Genomic DNA, 16,971 nt, shown 5'->3' with positions numbered 1-16,971 from the left:
GCGGTGCGATCTGTCACCGGCCATGTACCTCGAGGTGGTGGGGTCGGCCTGCTCCTATCACCGCTGAGCACCTTCCAGGTCCTCCCTAATCCTCCCTCCCTAACCTTCTCCTCCTTCGAGGCTCACTGCATCCGGCTCTTCACCCCCACCCCCCTAAGGATCGCAGTGATCTACAGGCCGCCCGGATCCATACCCCGCTTCCTGGATGACTTCGCTGCCTGGCTTCCCTTCTTCCTCTCCTCTGAGCTACCAACCATCATCCTCGGGGACTTCAATATCCCCATCAACGACAACAGCCTGGCTACTTCCCAACTCCTCCACCTAACCTCCTCCTTCGCGCTCACACAGCACACTCAATCCTCCACCCACATCATTGGGAACACCCTGGACCTCGTCTTCTCCCACCTCTGTACCCTCAACCAGTTCTCTAACACCCCCTTCCCTCTCTCCGACCACCACCTCCTCACGTTCTCCATCTCCCCTTCCCCTAACCCACCCCCCCCCAGAGCGCCAAACCATCACCAGCCGCAACCTCCGCAACCTGAACCCGGCCCCCCTCCACTCAGCTGCCGACCGCCTACACGACAGCATCCTTCCACTGTCTTGTCCTGACCTAGCCACTAACACGTACAACGACTCACTGTCAGCTGCCCTAGACTCTCTAGCACCCCTAACCACACGCATCATCAAACCCAGACCGCTCCAACCATGGCAGAACGACCACACTAAATGCCTCAAACGTCGCAGTCGCGCGCTAGAGAGACTATGGCGCAAGACCAGGTCCCCCCGTTCATTCTCCCTCTACAAATCTGCCTTCCTCACTTACACCTCCTCCCTCCACGCCGCCAAGCAGGCTTACTTCTTAAACCTGATTAACACCCTCTCCTCCTGCCCTCGCCGACTCTTCTCCACCTTCAACTCCCTGCTCTCCCCCCCCCCCTCCTCCACTCAGTACCTCACTCACCGCCCACGAAATTGCCACTCATTTCCATAACAAAATTGATGCAATCCGTCAGGACATAGTCAACTCGCAATCTACCTCCCCACCTAGCCTCCCCCCCCCTATCTCCCCCTCATCTCTTCCCTCCTCTGACCTCGCAACCGCACTGCCCCCCTCCACACCCAAGACCCCGCTTACCGTAACCCCACCAGCTCTGCACTCCTTCAGCCCTACTACCACTGAGGAAGTCACCAGGGTCTTCTCAGAAGCCCGCCTCACTACCTGCCCCCTGGACCCTATCCCCTCTCGACTCCTCCAGTCACCCCCCTCTTCCCTCATCTGCTCCCTCACCCACATCTTCAATCTCTCCCTCTCTACCGGCGTATTCCCCTCCCCCCTAAAGCATGCGCACATCACCCCCATACTCAAAAAGCCCTCCCTGGACCCCTCTGACCCAAACAACCTAAGACCCATCTCCCTGCTGCCACTCACTTCCAAACTCCTGGAGCGCTTAGTCTACAACCGCCTAAGCGCCCACCTAACTGACAACAACCTCCTTGATCCACTACAGTCCGGCTTCCGTCCCCTACACTCCACTGAAACCGCCCTCCTCAAAATCACCAACGACCTACTAACCGCCAAAGCCAAAGGTGACTACTCTGTCCTCCTCCTCCTGGACCTCTCCGCGGCCTTCGACACAGTTGACCACCCCCTCCTCCTTAATAAACTACTCTCCCTTGGCATCAGAGACACGGCTCTCTCCTGGTTCTCCTCGTACCTATCCCGACGCTCCTTCAGTGTCACCTACAATGGTGCCACCTCCCCCTCACTCCCCCTCTCTGTTGGGGTCCCCCAGGGCTCTGTCCTTGGACCCCTTCTCTTCTCCATCTACACCTCCTCCCTTGGCAAACTCATACACTCCCACGGCTTCAACTATCACCTCTATGCTGACGACACTCAAATTTACCTCTCCACCCCTCACCTCACCTCCACTTTCTCCGCCCGCATCACTCACCTCCTAAACGACATCTCTGACTGGATGTCGCTCCATTTCCTCAAACTCAACCTCTCCAAAACCGAGCTTCTCGTTTTCCCTCCTGCCCGCGCCCCCCCCCGTCCTATCCATCACTACTAACATCACCACCATCAATCCCGCCCCGCAAGCCAAAGTCCTTGGAGTCATTCTGGACTCTAACCTCTCCTTCCAACCTCATGTCAAATCACTCACAAACACGTGCAGACTCCACCTCCGCAATATCGCCAAAATACGCTCCTTCCTTACCCCAGACACCACTAAACTACTTGTGCACTCCCTGATTATCTCACGCCTTGACTACTGCAACTCCCTCCTCACCGGCCTACCCCAGTGCAGGCTCTCCCTGCTTCAGACCATCCTCAACTCAGCGGCTAGACTCATCCACCTCACCAGCCGCTCCACCTCTGCCACCCCCCTCTGCCTCTCCCTCCACTGGCTCCCTATCGCCCAACGCATCAAATTCAAACTACTCACTCTGACCTACAAAGCCATTCACAACACTGCCCCTAACTACCTCACCAACCTGATTCCCAAGTACCACCGTACCCTTCGCTCTTCACAGGACCTCCTTCTATCTTGCTCCCTGGTCTCCTCCTCACACGCACGTCTGCAAGACTTCTCCAGGTCCTCCCCCATCCTCTGGAACTCACTACCCCAATCCATCAGACTGTCACCTTCCCTCCTCACCTTCAGGCGCTCCCTGAAAACCCACCTCTTCAGGGAAGCCTACCCCACCCTCACCTAACTGCTGCTCTCCTTCATTCCTCCTACCACTCCATCCCCCACAGCCACTTCCTCCTGTACCTCTACCCCCTCCCTCCTAGATTGTAAGCTCGAAAGAGTAGGGCCCTCTTACCCCTCGTGTGCTGTTTGTAGTTACTGTAATGTTTCATGTATTGTCCCCCCCTCTATTGTACAGCGCTGAGCAAACCCTTTGGCACTATATAAACTCAATGTAATGTAATGTAATAATGTGTACCAGCCCCCGTTGCTGATACCATGTGACCTGCTGTGACCAATCACATCAGGTCACATGACAGTTGTATACAATGGATGGCTTCATTCATGCCATCCATTGTATACAAGTGTGTCTAGCTGTGAATGGTCACAGCGATCACATGCACATGTCATGTGATTATCTGTGGCCAAATCCCAGCTAAGCACAAAAAAAAACCATGAATGAATCGATGTCATTCAGGAAAATGCTTGCTTATAGCAAAGTAATTCTTTGCTATAAGCAAATTGTGTAAAAAAAAAAAATACTGATCACTTCCCCAAAGTAGTACAATGTTACTATGGTAACATTATACTACTTTGGACATAGTGAAATATAAAAAAAATATATAAAAAAAAAAATTTAATAAAAAATTAAAAATAATAATAAAAAAAAAATATATATATATATATTTTTAATACTGTCATCAGTCAGTGTCCCTGATCACTGCCATGCCAGTTATATGATGACGCTGCACTGCACTGGTGACAGTATGTAAAACAAATAGTGAAAATAATTTTTTTTAATTTTTTAATTTTCCGAAAAATTCTGACAAAAAAATACAACTTCAAAAAACTCGCCATTCCTCTTATGAAGTACGTTGGACTGTTTACTCTGCAAAAAGGGGTCATTTGGGGGGATATCTGTACTGTCCTTACATTTGGGGGATATCTGTACTGTCCTGACATTTGGGGGATATCTGTACTGTCCTGACATTCTTGGAACTCAAGAAATTAGATTGGCTGCCAGTACTTCAGGATTGATCAATATTCAGATCTATACAATAGCTTGTAAACTCTATAACTTTCCTACAAACTAAAAAATACATCTTAATTTGGGTTATTTTCACCAAAGACATGTAGAAGAATACATCTCGGCCTAAATTTATGGAGAACAATTATTTATTTGTCTTTGATTCTCTTTCCTGATTGTTGAGCTCCATTTGTATTTTTGGTGTCATTATCTCTTCCCTCAGTTGAGGGTTTTCTTGGTGTAATTGTTACATTTTAGACTGAATTTCTAGGATAGACCTGTGGGGGTAGTTTTAGTGTTTTTAGCTCTTCTCTCAGCTGCTCATTTACATTTTCTCACCTGTCTCAGTGCAGCTGCAGCATCCCCTCATCCTCACCTCCCTTGGTCTCAGCATTCAGCAGACTCTGGTAATTGAGTCAACTCCTCCTCTGGTCCTCCTCCAGACCCTGCACTTTCTGCTTTCCAGCTCTGCCCCCAAAGGAGGTGCACGGTGATGTTAGGGTGGGTGTGGGGTTCTTGGCATCTGATGTAATGGGGGAGAGGTGCTCTGGAGATCTAGTCTTACAGTTACAACTGGTCCTTTGAGGACAACCATAATGCTGACACAGCCTGCGATGATATATAAGATATATTTAATAATGATCATTAAAAATAAAAAACAACTTTAGCCCTTTATATAGAATTCTGATTTTTATTTTTTTTGTACAGGTGGAGTGATGAGCCATGTTTTTGGTCATGCTGGTCTTCGTGAATACAACTCAGTCACATGGTAAACCAAACATCTGGGTGTCTTAATTGACTGAAAGTTTTTATTGTAGTTCACTGGAGGAGTCACACAGGACATAAGTCATATCCGTGTTCTAAATGTCATAAGTGCTTTGGGTCCTCTTCAACACTGATCCAACCTCAGAGGACAACATGAGAAAAGTCATTTCAGTGCTCTGGAAGTGACAATTGCTTTACAGTAAAGTCCAACCCATGTATACATAAGAGGAGTCATTTCAAGCTATTTCTTGTTTGGAACGTGACAAAGATTTTACAATGGAGGCAAAACATAGCACACACCAGAAGGTTAACACTGGAGGGAAGCCATATCAGTGTTCTGAGTGTGACAAAGCTTTTACATGGAAGTCACATCTTATCATACACCAGAGGATCCACACTGGAGAGAAGTCATATCAGTGTTCTGAATGTGACAAAGCTTTTACAAAGAGGTCACATCTTATCAGACACAAGAGGATTCACACTGGAGAGAAGCCATATCAGTGTTCTGAATGTGACAAAGCTTTTACAAGGAAGTCACATCTTATCAGACACCAGAAGGTTCACACTGTAGAGAAGTCATATCAGTGTTCTGAATGTGACAAAGCTTTTACATGGAAGTCAGATCTTATCACACACCAGAGGATCCACACTGGGGAGAAGCCATATCAGTGTTCTGAGTGTGACAAAGCTTTTACACGGAAGTCAAATCTTTTCATACACCAGAGGATTCACACTGGAGAGAAATCATATCAGTGTTCTGAATGTGACAAAGCTTTTACACAGAAGTCACATCTTATCATACACCGGAGGATGCACACTGGAGAGAAGCCATATCAATGTTCTGAATGTGACAAAGCTTTTACACAGAAGTCATATCTTATCATACACCAGAGGGTTCACACTGGAGAGAAGCCATATCAGTGTTCTGAATGTGACAAAACTTTTACATGGAAGTCATATCTTATCATACACCAAAGGGTTCACACTGGAGAGAAGCCATATCAGTGTTCTGAATGTGACAAAGCTTTTACACATAAATCAGATCTTATCACACACCAGAGGATCCACACTGGAGAGAAACCACATCAGTGTTCTGAATGTGATAAAACTTTTACACAGAAGTCAGTTCTCATAGCACACCAGAGGATTCACACTGGAGAGAAGCCATATCATTGTTCTGAATGTGATAAAACTTTTAAATGGAGAGAAAACCTTGTCATACATGAGAGGGTTCATACTGGAGAGAAGCCATATCAATGTTCAGAATGTGGCAAAGCTTTTACAGGTAATGCCGGGCTAATCTGTCACCAGAGGATTCACAAGCTTGAGGTGCATAGAGGAAACTCCAGAAGAAGGGGCAATATTAAAAAAGTTGCAGCTGTCCCATTAGGTTTACAGGCCCAATGTCTTCCCACAAACTAGGGAAGACATGATGCTACTTAAAAAAAAAACTTTGAACAAACAGGACTCTAATGATCGGATTCATTGGGTTTAGTGATTATGTCCATCAGAAACACACCTAGAAGGCCTGTGAATATTTCACCTTTGGACATTTCTTCAGATAAGCAGCAATGACTGAACTGTTTTCCTCATCATTCTCATCTTTATCCTTTTTTATGGAGCATTGACTGAACATGTAATGCATTTTCATCATTCACTAACTGAGCTATGTTCCCGTGTGTTTTCTTCATTGCCAGAATCTGACCAACCAATACATGACCAACATTGCCTCAGTACCAGAGTCTAGGATGGGTCCAATGGCTTCTTGCCACGCCTCTGAAACCTCATTAGGAGAGTCCATTCCAGGTTCTTTTGAGAATTGATACATCATAAGCTAGGCTTGAGGGCTCCAGCTAAGCCCACCTTGTCCACACCTCCCATTACATGTTCCACCTCCTCTCCCATGATCAATGCCTCCTTTCCATGTTCCATCTCCTCTCATGGATGACAGCTTTGCAGGCAGGTCTGTAGCTGAGATACCAGCCAGATAGAGGTCTCTGTTTGGTTAGAGAGTAACTTCTTAAGCTGGTGTAGGCCTTCCAACACTGAGTTAATGCTGTTTTAGGGGACATATTCAACAGTACCACCTAATCCCAGCTGGCCACTTATGTTTCATCTTGTTTTCTCAAAAGGGATTCTATCAGGTGAAGATTGGATGTCCTTGTTATCTTTTTTTTTTGTCCAGCTATTGCTCATCTCCATAAACTATTCACACGGTACAACTGCAAGAGATCTGAACTTACAAAGTGCTAAGTGTGCGGTCATATTCCTACCACTTCTTCTGGGAGCATGAAATTCCTCTTATTGGGGTTCACCTTAATGACTCTGAATGAACGGGTCCCTTTTTGGGGCAAAGTGTGCAACGAGCACTAATTATTCCTGGAAATGCTAAGACATCGACACTAAAGTGTAACAATGGGCAAAATCAATAATTACATAAATGGTGGAATCTGTCATTAGCATAAACGTTTTATGTTTTTCCAAGTCTCCCCTTGTAATAGTTTTATTACCTGTTGACCCTCTCAGTAGATCTGATTTTTTCTGCTTCCTGTAGAAGGCCAAGCTATTTGGCAAAAATGAAAGTTAGGGGGGTTGGGAAACACCATATAACACTGCTGGGGGTGCTTACAACTGTCATCTTCCATTCATATGGTGGGTTGAACCTTATAGAAATCCTGTTGCTGTAACTGCTGTAGAAGCATTAGCTGGAGTTGGACTTTACTTGTTGTGTGTCTTACTTATAATCTAAGACTTCCCTGTACAGGGTGACAACGCTGCTGTGTAATGTTCCTGCAGAATGATCAGGGTTGTCACCCTGTTACAGAAGGTGGGAAATAACAGATCTACAGACAGGACCAACAGCTGATACAACTATGTTGCAGAGGGAACTCTGGGAATGCTAATGACAGATTGCATTACACATTCAGTTAGCAGACTTCCTGCTGTTGGTCTTCTGTTTGAATTGTGTTCTGATATTTACTGTCCTGCTGTAAAAGGTGTAAATGATTGCCCACATGTTTCCTGTATAGCAGGGACTACAAACTCCTATCAGGAATAGTAGGATGGGTACTTACCCAAGGGGGTCACCTTTTTGGATTTGGAAGAAACATTTTACATGGTTTCTGAAATTCCATTAATGACACTGACAAGGGGAGTCTTACTTGCTGCTCTAACAATAGGAGAGCGAATCACAGGCAGTAACATTTCATGGTTTCTCAATGTAATTGCAGAATGTTTAATCCCCATTGGTCCAATGGATTCCTAGTCCTTCCAGATAACATTTGCTTCTTTTGTGGAAGGAGCACCCTAAAATGTCTTCCCTTCAATTCCACCTATAGCCGTACTTTAGGTTATGTTGCCCCTCCCCCCCATATCTGTAAGGGAAAGCCTCAATTTCTCCCAATACTCCCCTGGCCTTCCAGTGAGAAGAAACATTTTCTCTGGATTGGAGATGCTTTATGCAGTGAGCCCTTCATAGACGGGATGGGGAATCTAAGATAAGTAAGATGAACCAATGTACTGGAGTCATGGATCAGGTAACCAATGACACCATTGATGTTATAGCAGATCTGACAGCAGAAGTGGCTCCACCACCTAAGGTGGTGTCACAGAACTGCATGGCAGCTGACTATCTCTTGGCAGACCAAGGTGGAGTCTACAAATGGTGTCAGATGGAGAGTGTTGTACGTTTATATTAGATAATGAGGATCTCAGAAGGGGATATCTACACAAGGTAAAGGAGTTCCAACAGGAACCTGGGTGGGAGGAGGTGGGATCCAATGTTTTGGGTGGGTTTAGTTGGAACCTGGTTGAGTAATATGGTGGGTTTGCTTCTTAAGCCATTATTTTCTACCATAGTTTTGATTTTGAAATGTTATATATTGCTGTATTTTCTTTCACTGCCAGAGTTTATTTTGCTTTTGTTTTTAGTTAAATTCACATTTTAGGCCATATGATTAGTTAAACCCCCAAACATTTCTTTTATTATCTGAAAGCAGAGACTGGAGAATATAATGGTGGTAGTTGCCATTTTTCATGTCACAGAATATTAGTACAGCTGTTTATCAAATACATATTTTCTGTAAAAAACACTAAAGATAATGTTAGTTCACAAAGAACACAATATATGACCCAATTTGTTTGGTGAAATATAAAATATGGGGTTGGCATCAAGTATATAGATACCAAACATGTCAAACTTTATAAACTGTGCGTACTTGTGAAATGGTGACAAACTTCAGAACCAAAAATTGTTCAAAGATGACACTTTAAGAGCCTTTATAGGTTATCAGTTCAGATAGTTATCCGTGAACGATGGCCTCACAATGATTGTTCTCACTCTCACTTGTGCAATGATATGTACAATGTGTCGTGTGATTTGTTTTGTGGGTTTTTATTTTTATAGTGTTACTTTAATTTTTTTCAGCTCTTTTTTCAGTCTCTTTAAAGAGACATCAGAACATTACTAGAACCCTAATGTCACCTCTGTACCCCAAGAAAGATGGTCAAGCACAGATCATGCCTAATCAGCTCCTTCCCAAACCATAGTGACTGGAGAATGACAGCGCTGAACCCAGAAATGACATAATCTCCCACCTCCCACATTCATTCACTGAAGGGGAGATCAGAGATCAGATGTTTGCTGATCTCCTTCTGCCCTCACCACTGACACCCACCATGCCTGTCTTGGGCTTGCAGGAGGGACAGTTGAGCCCGGTATACATGGTGGGGGGAGGACCTTCAGTGCGGCTGAATCACTTCCACCAGAAATCTGACAGTTGGCCTAACAAATGTAGACAACCCCCGGGTGCTGTAGCTATAAGGCCGTGCTGCTGCTTATGTAAACCTTACATTGGCCGGAGTGAAAGGGTTCCACTAATGTACATCTGCTAAATCCGTATCTGAGTAGACCATAGAAGCAGCATTAGAAAGAAATGTGAGCATGGCTTCAGTCAGGCGATGGTCCTGGTGGTCCTGGTCTTGTTCTCCATCAGGTCCTCTCACCTTGTAGATGGTGACATGGACTTGTGTGGGAATGAGCAGGAGGGGCTCGGGGTTCTCTTGTACTCAATCAGCTTGTTATGGATAAAAGATGAAAGTGTCTTCTGGGAATTTACAGGGATTTGGATGTTTACAGGGTCACATAAGTGGGCGGGGCTGGTATTAATGAGGGGTGTGGCTTGTGTTAATGAGTTTCTTAGCATAGATGATATAAATGGTATAAATAGATCCTTGAAATGTAACCGATTTATCTCTTTTCTTCTGTTGTTAAAGTGTCACATATATATGATTAATAAAGTTGAATTATAATTTCACCGCACAATACCGTGGTCTGGGTTCTTCTACAACACATCCCCCCAAATATGTCCTCTTCCAGTTATAGGGGTCTGGTGGAATGGGACACCAGCTGATGGTATCTCTTAGGCCCCTTGTACATGGGGGGTCCAGCCCCTGTGGGTGCAATGCTGGCATTATAATACACCTGGTAGGCACAGGTACAGCGTCCAGCCCCGCTGCCTGCAGCCTGTCAAAGTCTACACTACAGCTGGACGGGGCTCAATGCTGCACCACGTTTACCTCGTGTTTAGGGCGCCCCGTGTTCAGGGAGAAATGACCGCCATCCTGATCAGACAAAGCATAAAGAAGATGTAGGCCGTGCAGTCTGTTTTCTACTGTAGGGGGCACCCAACCAGGGGGACATCCCAGCCTGGAGAGGAAGTCGGGGGGCACTTGGTTTCTCTGTGGTTTCCCAGTTCCTGGAGACTGTGTGGAATGAAGGGGTCCATGGAGTCCTGGAGACATTTTTAATTTTTTTGTTTACATGTTTTAAAAACCATTTATACCTTAAAATTACTTAAAACCCCCAAATATTATATATATTTCTTCACAACAGCAGACACACTAGAGGATACATTTTAGTAGTTCTGATGTTTTATGAGTTTTATTATTTTACACAATATTAGTGCAATGATTTATGAAAGGTACAATTTCAGTTAAAAATACAGTAAAGTTAATTTCTGGGACATAAATGTCATTTATTATCTAAGGTTTCAGTAAAATATAAAAGATACATTTCCCCGCACTGAATATAATGGGATCCCACATAACAGTCGCTGTTCATATTCAGAATTCCTTTCTTACAATGGGATCTTGTGTCCGGATAAAATCTTTTATAGATCCCTTGTGACATTGTGTTCTCATTGTAAAATCCTAGATTTGTAAATCTGTCGCTGATATTTATAATGGTTTTGTCCAGAAAAAGAATGGAGTGATGTGGATAGATGGAAACATGTATAGATGAAAGATTGGTCTGTTGACTCCCCAGAGCTCCTTTCCATGAGAGATGTTTGTCCTCCCCCAGAACTGAACAATGGTACGTTCCTGAATGGCCAGGCTGCTGGTTTGTTGAATCCAGAGTCTACATACAAGATGCCTCCACAGTGTACATTGATGGGGCTGGGAAGGCTGGTACATGTTGTTCATTTGCTCCGGGTGCAGGAGATAGGACAGAATCCCATTGTTGCCGGGTGTCCTCGCTTTCCTCAATTCTGTACTCACTTCATTTACAAAAGCAAACTATGTGAGTGGAGAAGGTGATTGTATCCGGCTGGAGCTCAGACCTGACAGGGACTTGGGATTTTGGGCCTCTTACGTCTAAGACAAATATAGTCTGAGTTGGAGAGAAGATAAAATATCATTTCTTCTCAGAGACATTCTGAGGGGTTTTCCACAATTTGTAATTGCTGACAATTCTTTTGTGGACATTCAGCTGTCAGTGGGGAAACCTGCCGACAGATGAGGAGTCATCGGTTAGGGGTGTGACCGCCTGATTTGCGGCCAATCATTAACAACCAGATATATTTCACACAGAATTCAGATCAGTCCATCTATTATCAACAGATGAGAATTCTAGAGAATTCAGAGAAAGCTCCACCCTCATTCATTCTCCACCAATCATGGATCTCACTCCAGTTACCCAGTCATCGTGGGCATGATTTCCTTGACATCCATCATTGGTGTCAGTGAGATAAAATAAGCCCCATTGTTGGTGTCAGTGAGAACAAAGTGTACACCCAGCCCAGCATTGGTGGTCAGTGGTGGTACTTACCTGATCCCACCCTCCCACTACCTCTCTGCTGATGTCACAATTATACTTTCACTATAGGAAAGGAGATGCCGGCTCCCAGCAGTCGGGTATAATTGCAGTGCCTGGTGATGGAACCCAGAGAGTGTTCCGCTGTCATCACCTCACTGTCACTCTGAAGAGTCCTGGAACCTGCCAGACATGGACATGAACACTTGGAAACAACAAGATTCAAACTTTAAGACATTTCTTGGAGCTGCAATTCCTCTGAGCTCCACCACGTGATCTCCCTTCTACCCAGAGAGGAAGTGATGTCAGGTACAGACAGGAAGTGATGTCAGGTACAGACAAGAAGTGATGTCAGGTACAGACAGGAAGTGATGTCAAGTACAGATGGTAAGAGACGTCAGGTAGACAGGAAGTGATGTCAGGTATAGACTGGAAGTCATGTCAGGTATAGACAGGAAGTCATGTCAGGTATAGACAGGAAGTGATGTCAGGTACAGACAGGATGCTCTGGGTGAGAGGTGAGTCAATTGGAAGTAGAGATAAGACATTGCTGTGTCTCACAGCAGACAGAAGATGTCAGTAATGAGGCTCCACCTGATGCTGGCTGCTGGGAATGTATATAATCCCCCCCATAGTTTTCATCAGTGCCTCAGAGTTCTTCCTGTGAGCCGCTTCCCTGCTGGATCCTGTGTCCTGTATCTTGTATACTTTCCCCTGATTCTGGTTTTCTTGCATCCTGTTCCCCCATCTCTGCTCCCCTGATTCCCAGTCCCAGTCCTACCCGGTGTATGTCAGCTTCCCTCCATTGTACACAATGTATTATAGTCAGGTTGTTGGGTTGGTTATTTGCTGTCACATTTATTAGTCACTTTTGCTTTGTTTATGATCTGTGGGTGTCGGAGGGTGTCGTGTCCATTAGTAAACTCCACTTAAAGTGATTGTAAAAGCAACAATTTTTTTCTTTTAAAACAAACATGTCATACTTACTGCTGTGTGTGATGGGTTTGTACAGAGCAGCCTGGATCCTCCTCTTCTTGGGTTCCCCACATGCGCTCCTGGTATCTTCTCCTGTTGAGTGCCCCCACAACAAGCAGCTTGTTATGGGGGCATCCAAGCAGGCTCGGGAGCGAGTCGCTGCTCTGTGTCTCCACAGAGTCCCCTCTCCCTCCTCATTGGCTGTGTTTGACAGCAGCAGGAGCCAATGGCCCCTGCTCTTGTCTCAGCCAATGAGGAGGGAGAGTCCCCAGACTGCCAAGGATCTTGTGCACATTGCTGGATCAGGATGGGGCTCAGGTGAGTATTGGGGGGGCTGCTGCACAGAGAAGGGTATTTACCTTCATATATAGAATGCATGGAGGTAACAAACCTCCTGACTTTACACCCCCTGTAATCGCACTCCTCCTACTCATCTTATTCCACATTTCTTAGGCATAGCCCACCGATCTGGTCATCCCGGCTGTCGCTGGATACCTGCATTCCTTACAAGGGTTTATATTCCTCACCAGTGTACTCTGTATACCGGGCTGTATACCACAAAATCCTGACCATTGTACTATGCATGCTGGGCAGTATATGACATACTCCTGACCACTGCGCTCTGTACACAGGCCTAAGATATAATCCTGACCACTGCACTCTGTACACAGGGCTGTATATGATATACTCCTGACCACTGCACTCTGTACACAGGGCTGTATATGACATACTCCTGACCACTGCGCTCTGTACACAGGCCTAAGATATAATCCTGACCACTGCACTCTGTACACAGGGCAGTATATGACATACTCCTGACCATTGCACTCAACACAGAGGCCTAAGATATACTCCTGACCACTGCACTCTGTATATGGACCTAACATATAAGTATATGACATGTTCCTGACCACTGCACTCTGAACACAGGGCGGTATATGATATACTCCTGACCATTGCACTTGACACAGAGGCCTAAGATATACTCCTGACCACTGTACTCTGTACACAGAGCTGCTTATGATATACTTCTGAACACTGCACTCTATACACAGGGCATGTATAGGACATGTTCCTGACCACTGCACTCTGTAATCAGGCCTAAGATATACTCCTGACCACTGTACTCTGTACGCAGGCCTAAGAATAACCCTGACCACTGCACTCTATACACAGGGCTGTATATGACATACTCCTGACCACTGCAATCTGTACACAGGGCTGTATATGATATACTCCTGATCACTGCACACTCTAGACAGGGCTGTATATGACATACTCCTGACCACTGCACTCTATACACAGGGCTGTATATGACATGTTCCTGACCACTGCACTCTATACACAGGGATGTATATGACATACTCCTGACCACTGCACTCTATACACAGGGCTGTATATGACATACTCCTGACCACTGCACTCTATACACAGGGCTGTATAGGACATACTCCTGACCACTGCACTCTATAAACAGGGCTGTATATGACATGCTCCTGACCACTGCACTCTGTACACAGGGCTGTATATGACATACTCCTGACCACTGCACTCTACACAGGGCTGTATATGACATACTCCTGACCACTGCACTCTATACACAGGGCTGTATATGACATACTCCTGACCACTGCACTCTATACACAGGGCTGTATATGACATACTCCTGACCACTGCACTCTGTACACAGGGCTGTATAGGACATGTTCCTGACCACTGCACTCTATACACAGGGCTGTATAGGACATGTTCCTGACCACTGCACTCTATACACAGGGCTGTATATGACATACTCCTGACCACTGCACTCTATACACAGGGCTGTATAGGACATACTCCTGACCACTGCACTCTATGCTGATGACCTGGGAAGGCTCTCAATGTGTCATCTATGAACAATTTATGATGAAGACGTTTGTAACTCACAACACAATTTTGTTTTTTCATTCAATAAACTTTTTATTGTAATTATATTTTTAACAAGATTGTAATCATAGAATCAGGAAATAACAAAGGAAGGAATCTGATTGGTCAGGAAGATCCCTTGTCTGGAATGTGGGGGCGGAGTCATTATTATTGGTGTACAATACAATACACAACATGTTCCATTATTATAACAAAGTATTGTAGAAAAGATCCCAACATAGAAAATGGGGGAAAGGAGGAAATAAAGGCGGATATGAAGGGGAATCTGTGTACGGGGAACACCTTAACAATCACCACCATTTTATTCTCCAGGGCCTCTGATGTCACAGAATAGATGTTTGGGGGTTTATCTCATCTTCAGGACCAAAATCTACATTTTCCCATGTGTGCAAAATCATGCAGAAACAGCTCTGGCAGTGAGAGGGTTAATGTGGGCTAGATGGGATCACTCTGCTGGGGTGACATTAGAGCTCCCCCTAGCTGCAGCCTGGTAATAACATTGCTGGGAGGTCTCTTCATTTCTCTGCTCCATACTTCCCGTCTTTATAGAAACGTCTCCTGACATTTGGGGGTCTATTCATAGAATGTTTGTATAGCAATTCCCTCAGTGAGAGTTCATGTCCATTCCTCCTGTGTGAATGGGGAATGGTGAATGTTAGGAGTCTATTTGCTGAGCTGGATGAATATTTCCCATTGATTTCAAATGAAACATGTTGCCCTTGTACACTAGGTGGAGCTGATTACTATGATACTTAGCGCCATCTAAAGGCCAAATGAGGAATTTTGGGTTTTCTATCAATGGTTGGATTATTGATATCGTATTATTTATTTATGTTCTTCAACTCATAAATGTATGAGAGTGATCTCCGGTATTTGTATGACACCCCCCCTCACATAGTACACTAATAATATGTCGGGGGGGTGTGATCTCCGGTATTTGTATGACACCCCCCCTCACATAGTACACTAATAATATGTTGGGGGGTGTGATCTCTGGTATTTGTATGACACCGCCCCTCACATAGCACACTAATAATATGTTGGGGGGGTGTGATCTCCGGTATTTGTATGACACCGCCCCTCACATAGTACACTAATAGGGGTGATCTCCGGTATTTGTATGACACCGCCCCTCACATAGTACACTAATAATATGTTGGGGGTGTGTGATCTCCGGTATTTGTATGACACCGCCCCTCACATAGCACACTAATAATATGTTGGGGGGTGTGATCTCCGGTATTTGTATGACACCGCCCCTCACATAGCACACTAATAATATGTTGGGGGGGTGATCTCCGGTATTTGTATGACACCCCTCCTCACATAGTACACTAATAATATTGTGATCTCCGGTATTTGTATGACACCGCCCCTCACATAGCACACTAATAATATGTTGGGGGTGTGATCTCCGGTATTTGTATGACACCGCCCCTCACATAGTACACTAATAATATGTTGGGGGTGTGATCTCCGGTATTTGTATGACACCGCCCCTCTCATAGTACACTAATAATATGTTGGGGGGTGTGATCTCCGATATTTGTATGACACCGCCCCTCACATAGCACACTAATAATATGTTGGGAGGTGTGATCTCCGGTATTTGTATGACACCGCCCCTCACATAGCACACTAATAATATGTTGGGGTGTGATCTCCTGTATTTGTATGACACCGCCCCTCACATAGCACACTAATAATATGTTGGGAGGTGTGATCTCCGGTATTTGTATGACACCGCCCCTCACATAGCACACTAATAATATGTTGGGGGGTGTGATCTCCGGTATTTGTATGACACCGCCCCTCACATAGCACACTAATAATATGTTGGGGGGGGTGATCTCCGGTATTTGTATGACACCCCTCCTCACATAGTACACTAATAATATTGTGATCTCCGGTATTTGTATGACACCGCCCCTCACATAGCACACTAATAATATGTTGGGGGGGTGATCTCCGGTATTTGTATGACACCGCCCCTCACATAGTACACTAATAATATGTTGGGGGGGTGTGATCTCCGGTATTTGTATGACACCGCCCCTCACATAGCACACTAATAATATGTTGGGGGGTGTGATCTCCGGTATTTGTATGACACCGCCCCTCACATAGCACACTAATAATATGTTGGGGGGGTGATCTCCGGTATTTGTATGACACCGCCCCTCACATAGCACACTAATAATATGTTAGGGGAGGTGATCTCTGGTATTTGTATGACACCGCCCCTCACATAGTACACTAATAACATGTTGGGGGAGGTGATCTCCGGTAATTGCATGACACCACCCCTCACTCTAGTGGCCATAATGAGGTATTACTTCCAAAATGCCTCAATCAGGAAAAACAGTTCCATACCACATTATGGCCACTAGATGGAGACAATGATCATAGGAAATCACTTTATGAAAAGACCAACATGTGACATGGCTGAATGAATGCTGGTCATATTAGTTCATCTATTCTCTAAGTGG

At 45.1% G+C, this 16,971-nt stretch overlaps 1 protein-coding gene across 1 annotated transcript in view; it reads left to right on the top strand.

Annotated features, from left to right (window-relative positions):
• LOC149436761 (uncharacterized) overlaps positions 1-16,971 on the top strand; it is a 283,632-nt gene that overhangs the window by 183,234 nt on the left and 83,427 nt on the right. The window contains 1 exon segment of the mRNA XM_089661484.1: positions 5,345-5,773. Within this exon segment, the coding sequence (XP_089517610.1) occupies positions 5,345-5,773 (429 nt within the window).

The sequence above is a fragment of the Staurois parvus genome, unplaced genomic scaffold (assembly GCF_062004578.1).
Source record: "Staurois parvus isolate SC_StPar_1 unplaced genomic scaffold, SC_StPar_1.0 ptg001345l, whole genome shotgun sequence".
Lineage (NCBI taxonomy): Eukaryota > Metazoa > Chordata > Amphibia > Anura > Ranidae > Staurois > Staurois parvus.
This window is presented reverse-complemented; position numbering and strand designations above follow the sequence as displayed.